This window comes from Chiroxiphia lanceolata, chromosome 6 (assembly GCF_009829145.1).
Source record: "Chiroxiphia lanceolata isolate bChiLan1 chromosome 6, bChiLan1.pri, whole genome shotgun sequence".
Taxonomy (NCBI): Eukaryota; Metazoa; Chordata; class Aves; order Passeriformes; family Pipridae; genus Chiroxiphia; species Chiroxiphia lanceolata.
Genome location: NC_045642.1, coordinates 9504550 through 9520850, shown reverse-complemented (window position 1 = coordinate 9520850; position 16301 = coordinate 9504550). Strand labels below are relative to the sequence as shown.

Here is a 16301-nt window from a genome sequence, read left to right as displayed (position 1 = left end):
TTTCTTTCTAACAGAGCAAAACATAGGCTGCTGGTTTCAGGCTTTGACTGTTTGCACCTAGATTCCATGTGTGGTATTTAACCTTAATTCCAATTTGGTGCTTCTAGACAGTTCCCTCACCATCCCAGTGTTTATTGCTGTAACATTGGCAGCAATGTGTGCTTCTGGAAAAGGTCACCAATTCTGTTTTCTAGCTAGAATCTTCCAGAGGAATGGAAATAGGAAACAAACTCAATGTGGAAAATTGGTATTTTTCCCCATTCCACGGAGTCTAGTTGTCAGAGAACAGGGTGAAGGGAAAGGGGGTTGAGACTTTCTCAAAGGAAGGATTTCTCAATCCTTAAAACAAAAAGGTAGAATATTAGCCTGCAGATGTAGAAGTGATGCTGTCTCTCAAGTGTGAATGTGAATATTTATGTATGCTTGTGGTTTTTTAACTGACCCCATTTCATCATTGTGCTTCATCATAGCTCTGTATGTCAAAGTTTTGTAGGTCTGGTGTTCTGTAAGAGTTTCAGGGGAATAATAGAATTATTTTTGATCTGATATCAGCTTCGTACTCAAAGGAATGTGGTCAGAAATAACTGAAACTTTCTGATCTATTCTAGCTTCCAGTTTTCTTTACATCATGTGACCCTAAACATTGTCAAGTTTTTCAGTTACCTAAAAAGCTGGACTGTAACAACACAGATACTTCCACTGGCAGCATTACTTTTCATTCTTTAGCTTTTAGAGGCAGATGTTGGACCACAGCCCTTGTCCTGGGTGTTGTAGCAAGGTTCCTGTGTGTAAGTGGCCAAAGATTGTCTGACCACCAGGTCTGCAGACTGAGGATATGGCATTATGTCAGAAGTAGGATTAAGTCTTCTTTTGAGGAGGGATGGGTGAATGGATGGCATTTGATACTGTCCTAGAGTCTTAAGGGGTGAAAAATACTAATTATGGCTAGTTAGGTAAATTGGTGAGAAGATTATGAGGAGCTATAATAAAGCCGAATCTTGGTGATGAAATAGCTGCAATAGTGACTGCATGAGTTTTCTCCTCCCTTTTTGAGGGAACTGAAATCATGTCCTGTATATGGGAACAATCATGCAGATTTTTAGGAGTTGAATGGTGTATGCAAAGACCAGAAAAACAAAAGTTATGGGGAAGGCATACCTGAATAGTAGAGAGCATTAGTTGTGACCTGTATCTTACCCAGAACAGGAAAGAATGACTCATAAGCCTGCTGTGACTTGCTCTCCGTGCTTGTGGCAGGAGGTGTGCTTTTAAATTTGCATTAAAATCTCTTAACCGTGTGGCAAAAGTGGTTTAATATGAATAGCTTTTTCCCTTCACCCACTTCTTTCAGTCTCGTCAGCCTTCAAAGAAACAGTTTTGGATGATGTACTGTGGCCAGTGAAAATAATAGGGCTTGTTCCACTCTAAACTTGCTACTGTATCCCCTTAGCAGTTATTACTAGTAACCTTGTCAAAGAAGAGGATCAAAATAAGATTTGGACTTAAGACTTTACATCCAGGCTGGTGAAACTAGGACTTGTGCAGGTAGTAACTCATTTTTAGCAAGTGATCATTTAAGACTTGTTCAGACACTTGTGATACAAGCACATGAAAAGCAGAGCACAGTTGGTTTAATATGACAGATCCCTGACAGGTGTTCCAAAAGTATTTACTTACTTTTTCAGGCAAACAGTACAAATTAAGCCTGTTATTCACTCCTAACATACATCTTGTGTATTGCCTGATAAGTCCCTGCTTGCAGTAATCTACTGTTTCAAAAGAACTGAGTGTATTTAGAAGTTACACCTTTATTCTTGGGTGGTAGGTGAAGAAAGGCTCTCATCCTGCTTAGGTATTCGGTGTTGTAATTCTTATTTGCTCAAAAAACACTCCATCTGTGTTCAAAGAGACTCATTTTTGTTGGTTTTTTTTTTTTTTAGTACCATGGTTTTATTGGATCTGTCCCTTTTGGTGGTGTTTTGGTCATAAGGCTTTGGGGAACTGCTGTATAGAGGAGGATTATAATTAGACATCCAGCTTAGTATTTTTATAAGTCTAATTAGAAAGATGGGTAAAACATGGTGGGATTGTATCCATATGCTACAGTCTTCTACAGTAAAAGTAAGCTGGTAAAGAGTTACAGTAAAGATGTCAGTGTATCAAACTTAAAGGAATGACACAGAGTGAGTCCTAGAGATGGAATAATATGGTCCAAAGACCATATTATTGTGAGAACCAGATTCATACATAATTTTCAAGTGATTGATTAAGGGACAGGAAAGAAATCATAATTCTCATAGTTAACTTCCTAATTAAAGCAAAACTTTCAACACTTTTGAGCTGTATGCTGGATTTGAGTAATAATCCCTTGCCCTTCATTTTATTAGAAGGTGTATTTGTGGCTAACTCAAATCTTAGTTTGTGTGAGAATTCTAGTGACTTATTTGGGGACAAGAAAACCCAACAGACTTAACTGATGAAAAATTTGGAAAACTCTACCTGTGAAACTGTATGGGGGTTTTTGTAATCAGTATAAACCCACCAGATTTCATACCAACCTTCTCTCTGGCCTAGTACAATTTTGCAGTAAGGCTCAGCCTAACACTGACAGGGGACTCTGCTGACACAGTCAAAATTCCAGGGCCAGCAGTTGAGATCCCTGGCTCCCTGTCTTCTGTCATCCTATTTGAAGTGTCTACTTGTGATTGAGTTTTAATGATACGACCTTTAGTTTACATGGAACAGCCACTTGCAGTGGTAAAGGACCCTGCACATTAGGGGTAAAAATAGACTGAAGTTGAGCCATTTGCCTGACTCAGTGGGCGTCTCATTCCTTAAAACATTGTTAACAGGAGCAGTTTGCAAGACTATCTGGAATGACTGTAGTGACCCTGTGGGAGTATTTTGGAATGTGATGAAAAAAGACAGCTTTTAGTACTGGTTATAGGTTAAAAAAAAAAAAAAAGCCTGTTAAGCATTTCTTTCAGGTATGAGATTGAATGGTTACCTCTGTGCTGTTTATTTTGATCTTCTGCAAATCTGAACTGTAAATTCTTTAACATGCTTTTGTTTTTAACTTTTGTAAAGGTCATAATGGTTTCCATTCCTGAATTCTATGAAGGAAAGAATGTCCTCCTGACAGGAGCTACAGGCTTCATGGGAAAAGTGCTTCTGGAAAAGCTACTGAGATCCTGTCCTAAAGTGAAAGCAGTGTATGTACTGGTAAGAAACAAAGCAGGGCAGACACCTGAAGCACGAATAGAAGAAATTACCAGCTGTAAGGTATGTGTCATATGCTTACAAAGTATGTTTTTGTCCTTCATTATAATGTTCCCATTTCATTTTGAGAACAGCTTCAGTTTGTCTAAAGCAAACTATTATTGTTAAGTGTTGTTTTTCTTTTTGTTCTAACAGAAATATAAAATCCAAGACCTGGCAGTACTTCTATAGCTGACTTTCAAGCTGTTAGTCTCTAGCAAAACCAGTAGTTGAAAATTATCCTGTATTTAATTCAGGAGGAGGATGTTCAGTTGAGAAGTAAAAAACTGTGTTATTGCTTGTTAAGAAAATATAAAGTACAAGAGGCGGTGGGCTGGCAGTTGTAAGAGGGGGTTGAGACCCTCCAGATAGCAATCAAATCATTTTTACTCTTTGTATTTTCTTTTCTGTAAGATGAGGCATAGTGGGTTTTTTTCTGGAATGTGATGTTGGATCTACCAGTAAGCAAGAATACGTGATCTCAACAGGAACTTATGTTTGTAAATGGAAAAAGGATGTTTGTCTTAGTAGATTCTATCTGTAGATCTCTGTTAGTCAACCTGTGACAACTAGAAAGGCACTGAAATGCACTGTGGCACTATTAAAATGGCTATCTAAATGATTTCTGTGCAGTCTGGGTCGAATACTTTGCTCCTGAAAAGTCTCATTACCTTAATATCAGGCTGGGCATTCTTACTACACGCAGAACCACCCATTGTTGTTGCCCATCTTTCTACTAGAGAGTATCCTGTTCACGATGAAAAAGGTGAACAGAAAGAGGAGAGATTTCCAGCATGAACTTTGCTAAAGCAGAGTTTGTTTATTTCTGTCTAGGTCTTTCTCTTGTGGTACGCGGGAGTCAGCAGTTTTATTTTTCAGGCTTAGGAAATATGTTGAGATGCAATGTAGCCTGTACAAAGTGTGTGCTTAGAAGATGCTAAAAGGGAACCAGTAACAAAATATGACTGCACGTAGGCTAGGAGGAGTAAGTTGTTTAAAGTAAGGCAATGAATTTCTACAACTCTGACTAGGTAGGATTGCAGCAGATATGGGGATGGCTGTGCCCTTAGTAAATTATTTTCTGTAGCTATGTCAAAACTGTAGCTCATTGCTCAAAAGCATCTGCTTGCAGTCCTGTGCAATGTTACAGAATACAACAGAATGAGTTACAGGGGGGTTCTGTCCTAAATTCAGTCACACATTCTCTCTACTTAAATGTCTCGGTTTGCCACTGTCCTGAAACAAGGAAAAGATCTCCAGACTAAACTGAGATGAGAAAGGAAAAATTTCTCAATCCACTCTTTGTATACACTATTACCCAAATTGGGGAGTATCTGGGCAAGGAGAGGAGTAGGAGTAGTGTGGACTGACTTAAACTAGACTTAATCCTCATTGTAGCTTTTAGGAAACCTGTGCCTTGTGAAAGGCTTTTAAATTTGAGTCCAAGTCTGCTTGTAGTCTGTACCAGCTCCTGCTGAGATAACAATGTGATGAGGTTTGAGTCTTGGTGAGCACTTACTGCTGGAGCAGGTTCACAGCAGAAGTACTGCTTGAGGTAGTCCTGCATCTGAGTCCCACAAGTAAGGACATAAAGGGAGGGTGTTTTGCATCTATGGAGAGATGTAGGTAGGGCCACGTGTTTGTTCTGTCTTCATCAAATGATTAGGCAAATAAGGTCAAAAGTCTGTAGTTTAGGTGCCATTAATGTCATTAAGATTCTCACAGAAGACCATGGAAATTTTAATAAGATCTGTTGTCTGACAGAGCTGTCCTGTTGCAAAGGCCCTGCCTGTAATTTTTCAGAATTTGATTGGACTCAATAAGTGTTCTAGAGATGCTTGAAGATTCTGTTTCTTGAAGAGTTTAAAACTAAAGGGGTGAACGAGATATTTGAAATAAATTTTTGGCTGCAAATAGCCAAAAATGTTGGGGTTTCTACTTCCTTTGGAGTTCAGGCACCTAATTAATTTTTAATCTAATTAATCTGTTAATTTTAGATATCTATTACATGTGCTCTAGGTGTTTCTTCTGGTTCTCCTTTGTACTGGTGTCAGTGCTAGTGTGAGGTGTGTAGGAATACTGTATGACTATGGATCTGAAAAGGGGCAGAACAGATGTGATGGACATAGGAAAAGTACCAAACTGGCTCTTTAAGAGCTCATTTGTGGGACTGCTTTTTGATTATAATGCATATCAGCACATTAAGATGGTTAACAGGCAGTTCCTTCAGTTCCCTGGAGGCAGGCACTGTCGTTCCAACTTAAAACATAACAGGCTTATTTTTCAAAATGACAGAAAGTTTCCTGCCCTTAGGTAAGCACTGTTTGCTGTACCCCTAAGAATTCCTGAGGCTTTAAATGCAGTCTTGGCAGCTTTGTCCCATAATATGAAGTGTCATGTTTGGCAAGTCCAGGCAATAGCTCTAGTCTATAACTGGAGATGTCCCATGTTCTCACTCTAGCATTACCTCTGCTACTTCAGGTGGCCACACAGTGAGCTGCACTAGCCCATGGTTGGGGCAGAAAATATATCCACAGAAAAAGAGCTGGACCCACAGCTGGTGTGGTCACACAGCCATGGGGCTTCTTGTTGCCAGTGCAGGAGAAGCAGTGCAAAAGTAAAGAAGTTAAGGGAAGGACCAGTCTGTTTGGTAGCAGTATAAACTTATTTTGCCCTAAATGTTGTGAAACTGCACCTTCAGGTGGCTTAATTTATAGTTTAAAATTAATTAGCTTCCTTCTGTGAGGAAGTGTCTTTTGGCTATTTGCATTTGGTGTAACTGTGTGGTTGGAGGTGCTGCTCTGATTTTAATACAATTTAGTTGACTGGTGTTGAAGCAGTTGCTAAGATATTGGCCCCTGTGCAATTAGAGAAGAGGGATCTGCTTTGGTACAACTTTCAAATGTGTTTTATTCCCACAGTACTGTGTTGCTCAGGAAAATTTGCATACTGACGAGTGTAAATATGATGAGGCAAGAATTGTCATCTGTGTGTTAACCCACATGGTTAGACCCTGGTTATTTATGAGGGGAATATATGATGGAATATAATATGGGTGAGATTTTTTCAGTGAGAATAGTTGAACAATTTTATAAGACTTGATCAGGTGTTCTAACATTTTATGCCTCTTTTCCTTTAGCTCGCCAGAGAAACAATTTCTTTTTTGGTTTATCTTTTAGTAATCTGGAAGTTCTCCAAAACTGGCATAATTCGAGGATAGCATTTCTTAAATAACTGGAAATTTTTAAATCTTGATGAAAGTTTTCTAGAACTATAATCCAGCATGGCTCCTGCAAATCTATAAGAATCTGAATAGCTTTTATCAAGCTTGGGAAGTGGGCAGACTGTTCATTTTCCGTCTGAAAGAGAAGAGATTACAGTATTTAGACTGCTACTTAAAATTTCTTTGAGTCCTGGTGTCTAATAGAGACCATTCCTTCTTTTATCTGATGTTGACAGAGCTTTGGTTTTAAGGATTGGGATGAGTACTAAAAAAATATTTAGTGCAAATTGAAGTCCTCTTACTTCTGTACAACATGTGCAATACTGCTTTCACTGTGTGGGATAAAGTGTGCATGACTCCATCACTGAGTGTGTTCATGAGAAGTCAGTAACATGTTCTTATGATATTACCAGCAAGCTTTTCTAACTTACTGATGATCTTGAGAACCAAGGAGGTATAGGCAGAAAATACGGGATTTTTCTTCACTTTTACCTCTTATCTTCTCTGAGCTTTTAATCTTGTTGTTTTTGACAGCTCTTTGACAGGTTGAGAGAGGAGCAACCAGACTTCAAAGCAAAAATAATAGTAGTTATGAGTGAACTTACACAGCCTGACCTGGACCTTAGTGAACCAATCAAGGAAAAACTTATAGAGTGCATTAATATTGTATTTCATTGTGCTGCTACAATCAGATTCAATGAAACACTAAGGTGAGTCTAAAATTCTGTTTACTCTGCTCTAGTAAACCAGTGGTACTCCAAGGGAGGGGTGAATCAGGTGTCTGCACAACCTTGCACATATTCAGCCTGTCAGGCTACCTCATGTGCTCTGATATTTGTGTGCTTGGGCAATTTCATGATGTTATATAAGGTCCACCAAAGCTTTTGGATTTTCCTTTGCTCTTCTTCAGAAGATGGAAGCAATATTATTTAGATCTGCTTTGCCAGAGGTTAGAATTACACTATTCAACATGGAAAAATGTGTGTCTTTTTAAAGCTTTAGGCAAAAAGACATCCATTATTAACACTGAGAAACTAAATAAATTAGCCCCTGAGGTTTTGATGGGGAGGGGGGGTGGTTTGTGGGATTTGTTTGGTTGTGGGGTTTTTTTTGGTTGGTTAATTTTTGGGTTTTTTTTGTTGGTTGCTTGGTTGGGTTTGGTTTGGGTTGGTTTTTTTTTTTTTTTTTTTTTAACTAAAATCCCTGTGCCTGGATTTTGAAGCCTTTTGGAAGGGAAGCTGTTGAAGAGACTAAGAACATATTGCTGTTCTGAGTCTTCCAAACATCATGTGTTGCTCTGCTCTCAGGGATGGGCAGAGAGGATACACACATGCTGTAGCTTTATGCACTGTGCTCCCAAGTAATGTTAGAACGTTTTTCCTGGTGTGTGAAGGGCAACACAAACTGTTCCTTCAACCTTCCTTGTTAGAAGGGGAATGCACATTTTCAGAGGATACAGTTTTGCCAGAAAAGTTGGGTGGGGGAAGTTCAAGCACTTGCTCTCATACCTAATGAGAAAAACAGGAGATTAAATACTGCTCAGCTGTTCTCCCTGTCTTTAAAAAGTCCTTTATTAGGAGTAGAGGTTTGCCTTGAAGGGAACAGGGAGAAGTAGATACAGAGGGAGAAAGAGAAGAATAAGAAGTAGAAAAAGTGGTGCTCACAGCTCTGATTATGAACTCCTTCCTTTGATTTGTTGAAAGAGGCAGTGAAGACTGAGAACAATATCTAAAAAAAAGCCCCAAAACTAATTAGTTTCCATTGATGTTAATTGCTTTGGGATAGTGTTCCCCCTTTCTTGTCACCCTCTTTAGTAATAACATGTGATAATGCAGTCTGGAACTTAGTGATTGTTTGGGGGAACTAATTTTTTTGTTGTTAATGAAACACTTCATTGCAAGGACTTTGATAAAGTGTTACTTAGCTGCACTCTTGAAACTTAGTTGATTAGTACACTGTGTGCAAGAAAACTGATGCCCATAGCAAGTTCTGTAGGCTGGAGAGAATGTGTAAATAGTATAAAATAATCATAGTAGTTGCTCAGCAAGCTGTTATCTGGTGGGAATTGTAGAGATACACCTACTCTCCTACAGTGTCCTTAAGCACTCTGATGAACAGCAGTGAAGTTAGAGCATGAAAATGTGGATCTTGGTTATTTTCCTCTTTTTTCCCTTCCTTCCTGTATTGAGCCTCATGCCTCATCCTACAAGAAGATGACAGTCTCCAGCTTACTAGCCCTCTTCTGAGTTGTTGACCCAACTCAGCTTGAACTCAGAAGTTCAGAGACGCATCATGTGGCAGCTCAGTGTTGTGTTGCATTATTTCCTTCACATTTTAAGGAACACATAGGACTGGGATTTAGACTGAGATCAAAGGTCTCCTGACTTTCACACTCTGGTAACGGAGCATGAGAATGTTGGTAAGAACAGGATAAAAGGAAAATTATTCTGAATATTGAAAGATGTTCTGAATTGGGACTGTGGTATACTGTTTTAAGCAGGAAGTTAGGACAGTGTCCATGCTCCTTTTTTTTTTTGGGGTAGGGCGGAGTATTGAGGAATACTTTATATATCCATCACTGAGGCGTTTAGGAATTAATTTCTTTTTGCGTGTCTTTTGTCTTGCTTTCTACTAATCCCGTTTCTGTTTAATCAATAGAGATGCTGTTCAGCTAAATGTGATTGCCACACAACAGCTCCTCTTCCTGGCACAGCGAATGAAGAATCTGGAAGTGTTTGTGCACGTTTCGACTGCTTACGCGTATTGCAATCGGCAAGTGATCGAGGAAGTCGTTTACCCACCTCCTGTTGATCCCAAGAAACTCATAGATTCTCTTGAGTAAGTGTTATGTTTTATGAAGTTATTTGGGTAATCTGTAACCATTTGCTTCCTAGGAATGAAATGCCAAAAAAAGGTTAGGAGCCCTAAAGGTGAAGAGTTAGCTTATGCTGTCGTGTAAGTCTGACAGCATGGCTGACGCTTCCCTTCCCTGGAAAGGAGATGGATTAAGGTTTATGGTTGCTTTAGGCTGAGCTAGGTGTGGAGGGGTACTGAAGGAGAGGGATGCTCTTATCTACTCATGGTGCCTCCTCTGTGCTGAGAGTGCCAGTCTTTCAGCTGTATGATGAGCTGAATCAGAGGGTATTAAAAAAGTTGTGCTGCTGCAAGTGTGCTGACACTGGCATTTGAAGGAAGGGGATAAAACTCTAAGACAGTCCCCTTGAGCAGCAATTGCCACTACATCCACCTAAATGCCATTGCAAGATCAGACTGAGATACTGAAATAATATTGCTTAGCTGTAGAAGTAGTTCTGTTAGGTATTCTGAGCTCCAAACATTAAACATCTGTTTTCTGTAGGTTTTTAGTATTGAATTGGGCATTATGGGAGGAGGAAAAATTACTTTTTCTGTACTTTATTTTCTGTGTATATTACCTGTCCTAAGGTAGCTGTCAAACTGTGAAGCAGGTGGCAATATGGGATAAGTGTAATGTAATACATAGTAGTCTCAACTTTAATCAGTCTATTCTTGTCCTACAAAATATCTGCTTGGAAGAGAAGTATGAAACTGAAAAAAGTGAATTAAAAAGTAAAACATCTACTTTAACTTGTTAATATAGGTGGAAGAGTGGTAACATTAAAACCAAATGAGGTACCACCTAGAATTCACATTGAGCCAATCATTTTTATAATGTTGACTTTAAGTACACTTTCAAATGAGATATTTTGAAATAGTCCTATGAACTCATGAGGGAAAGCTTTTGTAAACTTAGTAATCTCTTGCTGAGCATGACACAAAAAACCAGATTTTTGTCCCTTTTTGGGCTTTCCTGCCCCTTTTCCCACTCCAGTTCATATTACAAAGGGAATCCGGTGCATGTCTGCTTTGATTGTAACAGAATTTTGGGGAATAACAAGAAATACCATTTATGTGGCTACGTGACTGAGAACACCAAAGTAGCAATAGTTCCAGAGGTACATCTCTGTTTTGTTTGTGTGCTATGACTGAAGGTTATCACAGTTTTAATATGAACTGGGAAACAAGATGAAGTTGCAAGACTTGACTGATTTAAGGGGAGAAACACAGTGACCAGCTTGCTTCAGAGGTGGTGCGTGACTGCTCACTGCAAAGGTGGAGGTGATGCTCACGATGCAGCTGGGACTCCTTAGCAATGGCAACACCTCCTAGATCATGATGCAGCAAGCCTGTGTTCCAAAGACCAACTTGCTGTGTCTGCATTTCGTGTTTGAGAACTTAGTTGATAGAATTCAGATTATTGTAAAGGAATGTACTGCTTGCTCTGTAGTTGGTGTGTACCAAGTGAATTACTTGGGCAAAAAAGTAAATGTCAGTATGCTTCTTTCAGTGGACACTGAGCACACAATCTTCTCTTTTACTGAGAAACTTGTCTTCATTTAGTTGTGTGTCCCTTTTTCTTTAAAGGAGAAGAAAACAATCATAGTAACTTTGGGAATTCACACCCCACACCCCCAGCAAAGCAGCATGCAGTAATTACACTTACTTCTTGTTTTGTTTCTTTAGGTGGATGGATGATGACATAGTGAGTGATATTACTCCTAAACTGTTGGGCAAAAGACCCAATACTTACATCTATACAAAAGCCTTAGCTGAATCTGTAGTGCAGCAAGAAGCATCAAAGTTAAACATTGCCATTGTGAGGCCGTCCATCGTTGGTGCGAGCTGGAAGGAGCCTTTTCCTGTAAGTCACCGAGTTTTCACCTGACCATCTTGCCTGTGAACTGCAGGACACACTGGCAGCCTCTTTTTATGTAGGAGAAAATCTCTTAGACTATGAAGTTGTGTCTTAGTTGCTTCTGACTAACAACTGATACAAAAGCTGTCAAAGACAGTGTGTGAAATTCAGGCGTAAATTACTCCAATCATAGAATGATAATACATTTGTATCACAATGGGAGATACTATTTCACACATTAAATCAATAGTCAACTTTTTACTTCCTGATTCTGTGTATCTTCATCTGGTTGTATCAACAGCTGCAAAGGGTGACTAAGAAAACAGATCTGTGGGACAGAAAGATGTTTTGACTTTTAGTCAAAACGTGTAAACTTTGCAGGGGGATGGCATAAGTTCTGTGTGCTGTGCTGATGTATAGCATATATGCCTCCTCCTGTATGAGAGACTGGTGTTGGATTAGCTTCTCCAGTTCAAGACAGACTGCTTCTCAAGCCCTTAAAATTCGTATAATTGACTTTGCCTACGTATTGAAGCATGTCCAATGTACACGTAAAACCAGTGAGTATATAGTGTCTAAATACTGTCATTAAATTTGAGCAAGAATGTGTTCTGCTTGGAAAAAACGAGAAAAACGAGTTGCCAGAAGCTAGTCTAAAGATATTTGTAAACTTGAATACTTACAACATAAACGTATTTTTATGGACAATGCCCTGCAGTTCATTCACTAAGAAATAAATAAGCTGGCATCTCGCTTTGAAGGACCACCGAGTCTACAGGTAGATCTCTTATCTGAGTCACAGGAACTTGCTACATCGCCAGATTTTGCTATGGAAGAATTAGAGATATTTAATATCTTTCTCCTCTTTATTCTCTTTTACCTCCACCCCTTACACTTATAGAAACTTCTCAGATTTTCACTTGAACCTGCTGACTTCAGTATCCTCTAACCAAGTTGTTTCCCTCCTCCCGTTCATAATAGGGTTGGATTGATAACTTCAATGGACCTAGTGGTATCTTCATTGCTGTAAGTATTGAATATACTTAATTTCCCCCCCTCCTTTTAGAAGGCAACAAAGCTTCATATATTTTACTGGTGGGTCTTCTGTCTCTCTTTTTTTTTTTTTTTTTGTTTTTGTTTTGTTCTTTAAGGCAGGAAAAGGAATTCTTCGAACAATGAGAGCTACCAACGATGCAGTAGCAGATCTTATTCCAGTAGATGTTGTTATCAATGCTACACTGGCTGCAGCCTGGTATTCTGGAGTTCATAGGTATAACAGATGACAAAAGAGAGTACTAAATATTTTGAAATTATATTGTGTGTTTAATAAATCAGTCTTCTATTGAACTCCTTGTCAGTGTCCTGCTATTCCCTCAAGACAAAGGAATCTAAGGTTCTGATTGCATTCATCTCTCAAAGTGTAACTTATTTATGCCAAAGAGGGAGACATCATCTATTGATACTGTTGTACAAGCTCTGTCTGAGAATTCTTTCCTGGGTCTTGTAATCAGTACAATCTGCAGTAATGTAGCTGACACCTTCTCTGAAATAAAAGAAATACAATACTTAAAGAAGGAGAAAAATACTGGAAGATGATACAGAAAGCAAAAGAAATCTACTATGAGATTGATGCTCTCTGCTTTGTGTATAAGATGCTGTTGAGGGAAAGGATAACTTTGGGCATGTCTTTTGTTGTCTGTGTTTTTAAAAGTTTGTTTTTCTTCTAACTTGCTCTTTTGTCGTTTTTCCCCCACCAGACCAAGAAAACTCATGGTGTATAATTGTACAACAGGTGGCACCAACGCTTTCCACTGGAGTGAAGTTGGTATGCCATGTTTATTTTCTCTCATTAGTCTTAATAGAAAAAATAAGGTCAAACAATCAAAGCACAGGCTGTAATCAGTAGATCATATTGCATTTTTGTTGTTGAAACTGGTATTGTAGCCATACCTCTCAATTTTGCAGTGTATAGTGCTTTTTCATTATCTTCTGTTGTTAATTCTCTCCTCCCTCTCCCCCTGCAGCATTATCACCATTTCATTTTGTGCTGGGGTTTTTTTTTAATTATTCTTATTCCATTATAACTTAAACTATAGGACAACTGATTTTTCTGTTTGATGCTGCTCTGACCTAATCTGCAGAATGTGGGTAGTGTGTGGAGAAAAGCATTGCTCAGAGGAGCAGCGGTGATGTTGGGTGTTATGCCAACCTTACTAAATACATATGGATAAACAGCCCACAATTAAGTGGTTGTACATCTGCATAATTGAGAGGTATGGTAATAGTTTTGCCCTTGTGTAGCTCTTTGCCCTAAGTTAATTCTTGGTTGAGGTGGCTTTTTTAATCTTGAGACAGCTGCGTGACACTTCAACTCTTCATGTACAGGGAAAAGTAATTTTTAAGGAAGTATGGCTACCTATTTTCAACTCCTGGATATCCTAACTAGAATGTTACCCACAGCTTTGTAATAGTTTTTGTTATAAATAGCAATATAAGCTGGCTGACATAGTAAACTTCAGTAATCTATTTTATTTCTCTTTACTACTTTTTTCACACTTTTGACTTGCTTTTGCCCATTTTATACGTATCTGTAGTTACAAGCATTATTCCTTCAACCAAACTTATATCCTCGTTTTAATCAGGGTATTTAAGCACTGTCTATAGCAACAGCATAAAGTTAGAAGATTTAAAGAGAGGCTAATTTCCACTTAACTTTTAAAGATTCTGCATATCTGTCACGTACTGAATTTACAGGTGCCATCAGGAGTTTCACATGGAGTCCCATCCTAATTGCTTTTTTCTTAATGCTTAAATTTGGATAAGTTGTTTAAAAATGCCATTTAAAATTCACTTCAGATGCTTGCAGAATCCTTAGTCTGTTTTTAAATTCTTCACACAAGAGATTGGAATAACCTTATTCATGTGATATAGATGACTATTTAAATAGCTTTATGTGCTTTGTAAACTGAAATTGGTGTCAGTGTTCGAAACCAACAGCTTCTAAGGTAGGGAAAGAGGAAGAGAAAGAGAGAAGCTACCATAAAATATGACACTGCTACAATAAAATATGATACTGAAGATGAAGGCATAAAAGACCTCTTGATTGTAGTAAGAACCAGTTCAACAGTATTTTAGGTTAAGAGCTTTTGACTGTTTTGTTTTCTGTGAATTGTAGAATTGTATGCTGTAATGTTCTTTGGAAACCATTATGCTTTACATGATTATTATCGAAGCTGTTATGCAACTTTTCTTCTCAGAATACCATGTAATTTCTACTTTCAAGAGGAATCCTCTCGAACAGGCCTTCAGACGGCCCAATGTAAATCTAACTTCCAATCACCTTTTATATCATTACTGGATTGCTGTAAGCCATAAGGCCCCAGCATTCCTGTATGATACCTACCTCAGGATTACTGGAAGAAGCCCAAGGTAATGGTGACTGGCTCTGTCTTTTCTGTTCCTCTGACTTTGAAACAAAGCTGTGCTTACGCTATGACGTATATTGGTTTTCAAAAAATTTTTTTTCTTTCCCTGAATGTTTTGTGACTAAAACTCAACCTTTTTTTTCCTGAGAACAGGTCCAGGAATTCGAAGTGACTTTGAACTTTCTAGCAAAAATGAAAATGGTTTTTGTTGGATAGTTTGGGGATTTGAGTAAACAGAATTAAAGGATGTATAGCAAGTGATGTTTATTCTTGAATAATAAATACTAAAAATATGTTGATCCTTATTTTTTCCTACAGCCCAACACATGGTTATGCTTTTCAGCATGTATCCATTAGAGAATGCAGTAATGATACCTGGATTTAAGCTTACACATCGGCCCCTTGTAAGCCAGTTGCACCGTGCACAGTGCAAAGTGTTTGCATTTTTCTTTGATGTTTTGCTGAGACTGAGGGGTCACAAACCAGGGTAAGAAGGACAGGGCTGAAACTATGTTGCCCTGCAAGGTGGTGGAGACTTGTGAAGAAGACGTGGCCTGGGCACTATCTCCATTTACTAAGTATGAGCAATAACGATCCAGTGGCCGCATTTTGAAGAGATTAATGACTGCCCCAAAAGTGCTGTCCAAGATCAATCTCAGATCAGAATCTTAGCCAGTCATTAAACTCTAGGAAGGCGCTTGCATTAGGATTGTTGTTGCTTTTATAAACTGAAAACGGAATGGGAGACAGAGTTTTTAATTGCGGATTATTCGTGTAGATGATACGACCTGATCTGATATGTTGGCTTGTGTCATCTCAACATTCCGTTTAGTTTATAATATTTGCACCAGTATTTGCCTAACTAAAGTGGTGAAAATGGCATATCTCTGCTAAATAGGCTAAACTAAATTATGTAGAAGGAATATAAGATGTCACTTCAATTTGTTTCAGATTGGCCAAGCCGTTAGATCTTAACTCAGTGCTTATGTTATGTTTTCAAAAGTATTTGTCTTCAGACTATAAAATCTCCACAGTGGTGACAGTGTATTAACACAAGTGAGTATTCATTTGCTGTCCTGTAGTCTAGGTCTGTCTTACAAGGAGACTAAAGCTCTGTAAAACACTTAGCACTGGATCAGTAGAAAGAAGCTGTGTAAGTGGTTTGTAGGAGAAAACTTCTAAACTGCCTTGGGCTCTGTTGTTCCAAGCCTACACAACAGTGTAATGCTTAGGGCAACAGTAGTGGCAGGTGTCTGTGCCTGCATAGTAATCTTCCCACGTTAAAAAGCTGTGAGATCTTCAGCTCTAAAGAAGGTATTGTACATAAAAGTTCCTAGCTTCTAGGTTCTTTCGCATTTTTTAAGTTATACTTAATAAAAATTGATAGTAATTCCCTAAAATATTTGTACTATAAATGCTTTCAAATGGTTGTGAGGGAGTGCTGCCAGAATCTTGTCAGGCTTTGAAAATCTGTTAAGTATTTGACCAATGGGAATAGAATAAAGCTATGAATAATCATGTTGTTTAGGACACTCTAGCAGTTTTATATTTTAACACTGGGAATGTTAAACCTTGTTGTTGCTGTTCCCAAAGTTCTTACCTGATGTCCAAAGATGGAATTTAGAACTTTCATCACTAGTAGTACAATTGGTGACATTAATACTTCACAGAATAGAAAATA

General features: G+C 38.5%; 1 protein-coding gene across 1 annotated transcript in view; it reads left to right on the top strand.

Moving 5' to 3' along the window:
* Window positions 1–16301, top strand: part of FAR1 (fatty acyl-CoA reductase 1) — a 36887-nt gene that overhangs the window by 8353 nt on the left and 12233 nt on the right. The window contains exons 2-9 of the mRNA XM_032690685.1: window positions 3088–3282; window positions 7016–7191; window positions 9140–9319; window positions 11024–11201; window positions 12177–12221; window positions 12347–12465; window positions 12953–13020; window positions 14453–14624. Coding sequence (XP_032546576.1) covers window positions 3094–3282; window positions 7016–7191; window positions 9140–9319; window positions 11024–11201; window positions 12177–12221; window positions 12347–12465; window positions 12953–13020; window positions 14453–14624 — 1127 coding nt within the window. The 5' untranslated portion in view covers window positions 3088–3093. The remainder of the gene's footprint in view (window positions 1–3087; window positions 3283–7015; window positions 7192–9139; window positions 9320–11023; window positions 11202–12176; window positions 12222–12346; window positions 12466–12952; window positions 13021–14452; window positions 14625–16301) is intronic.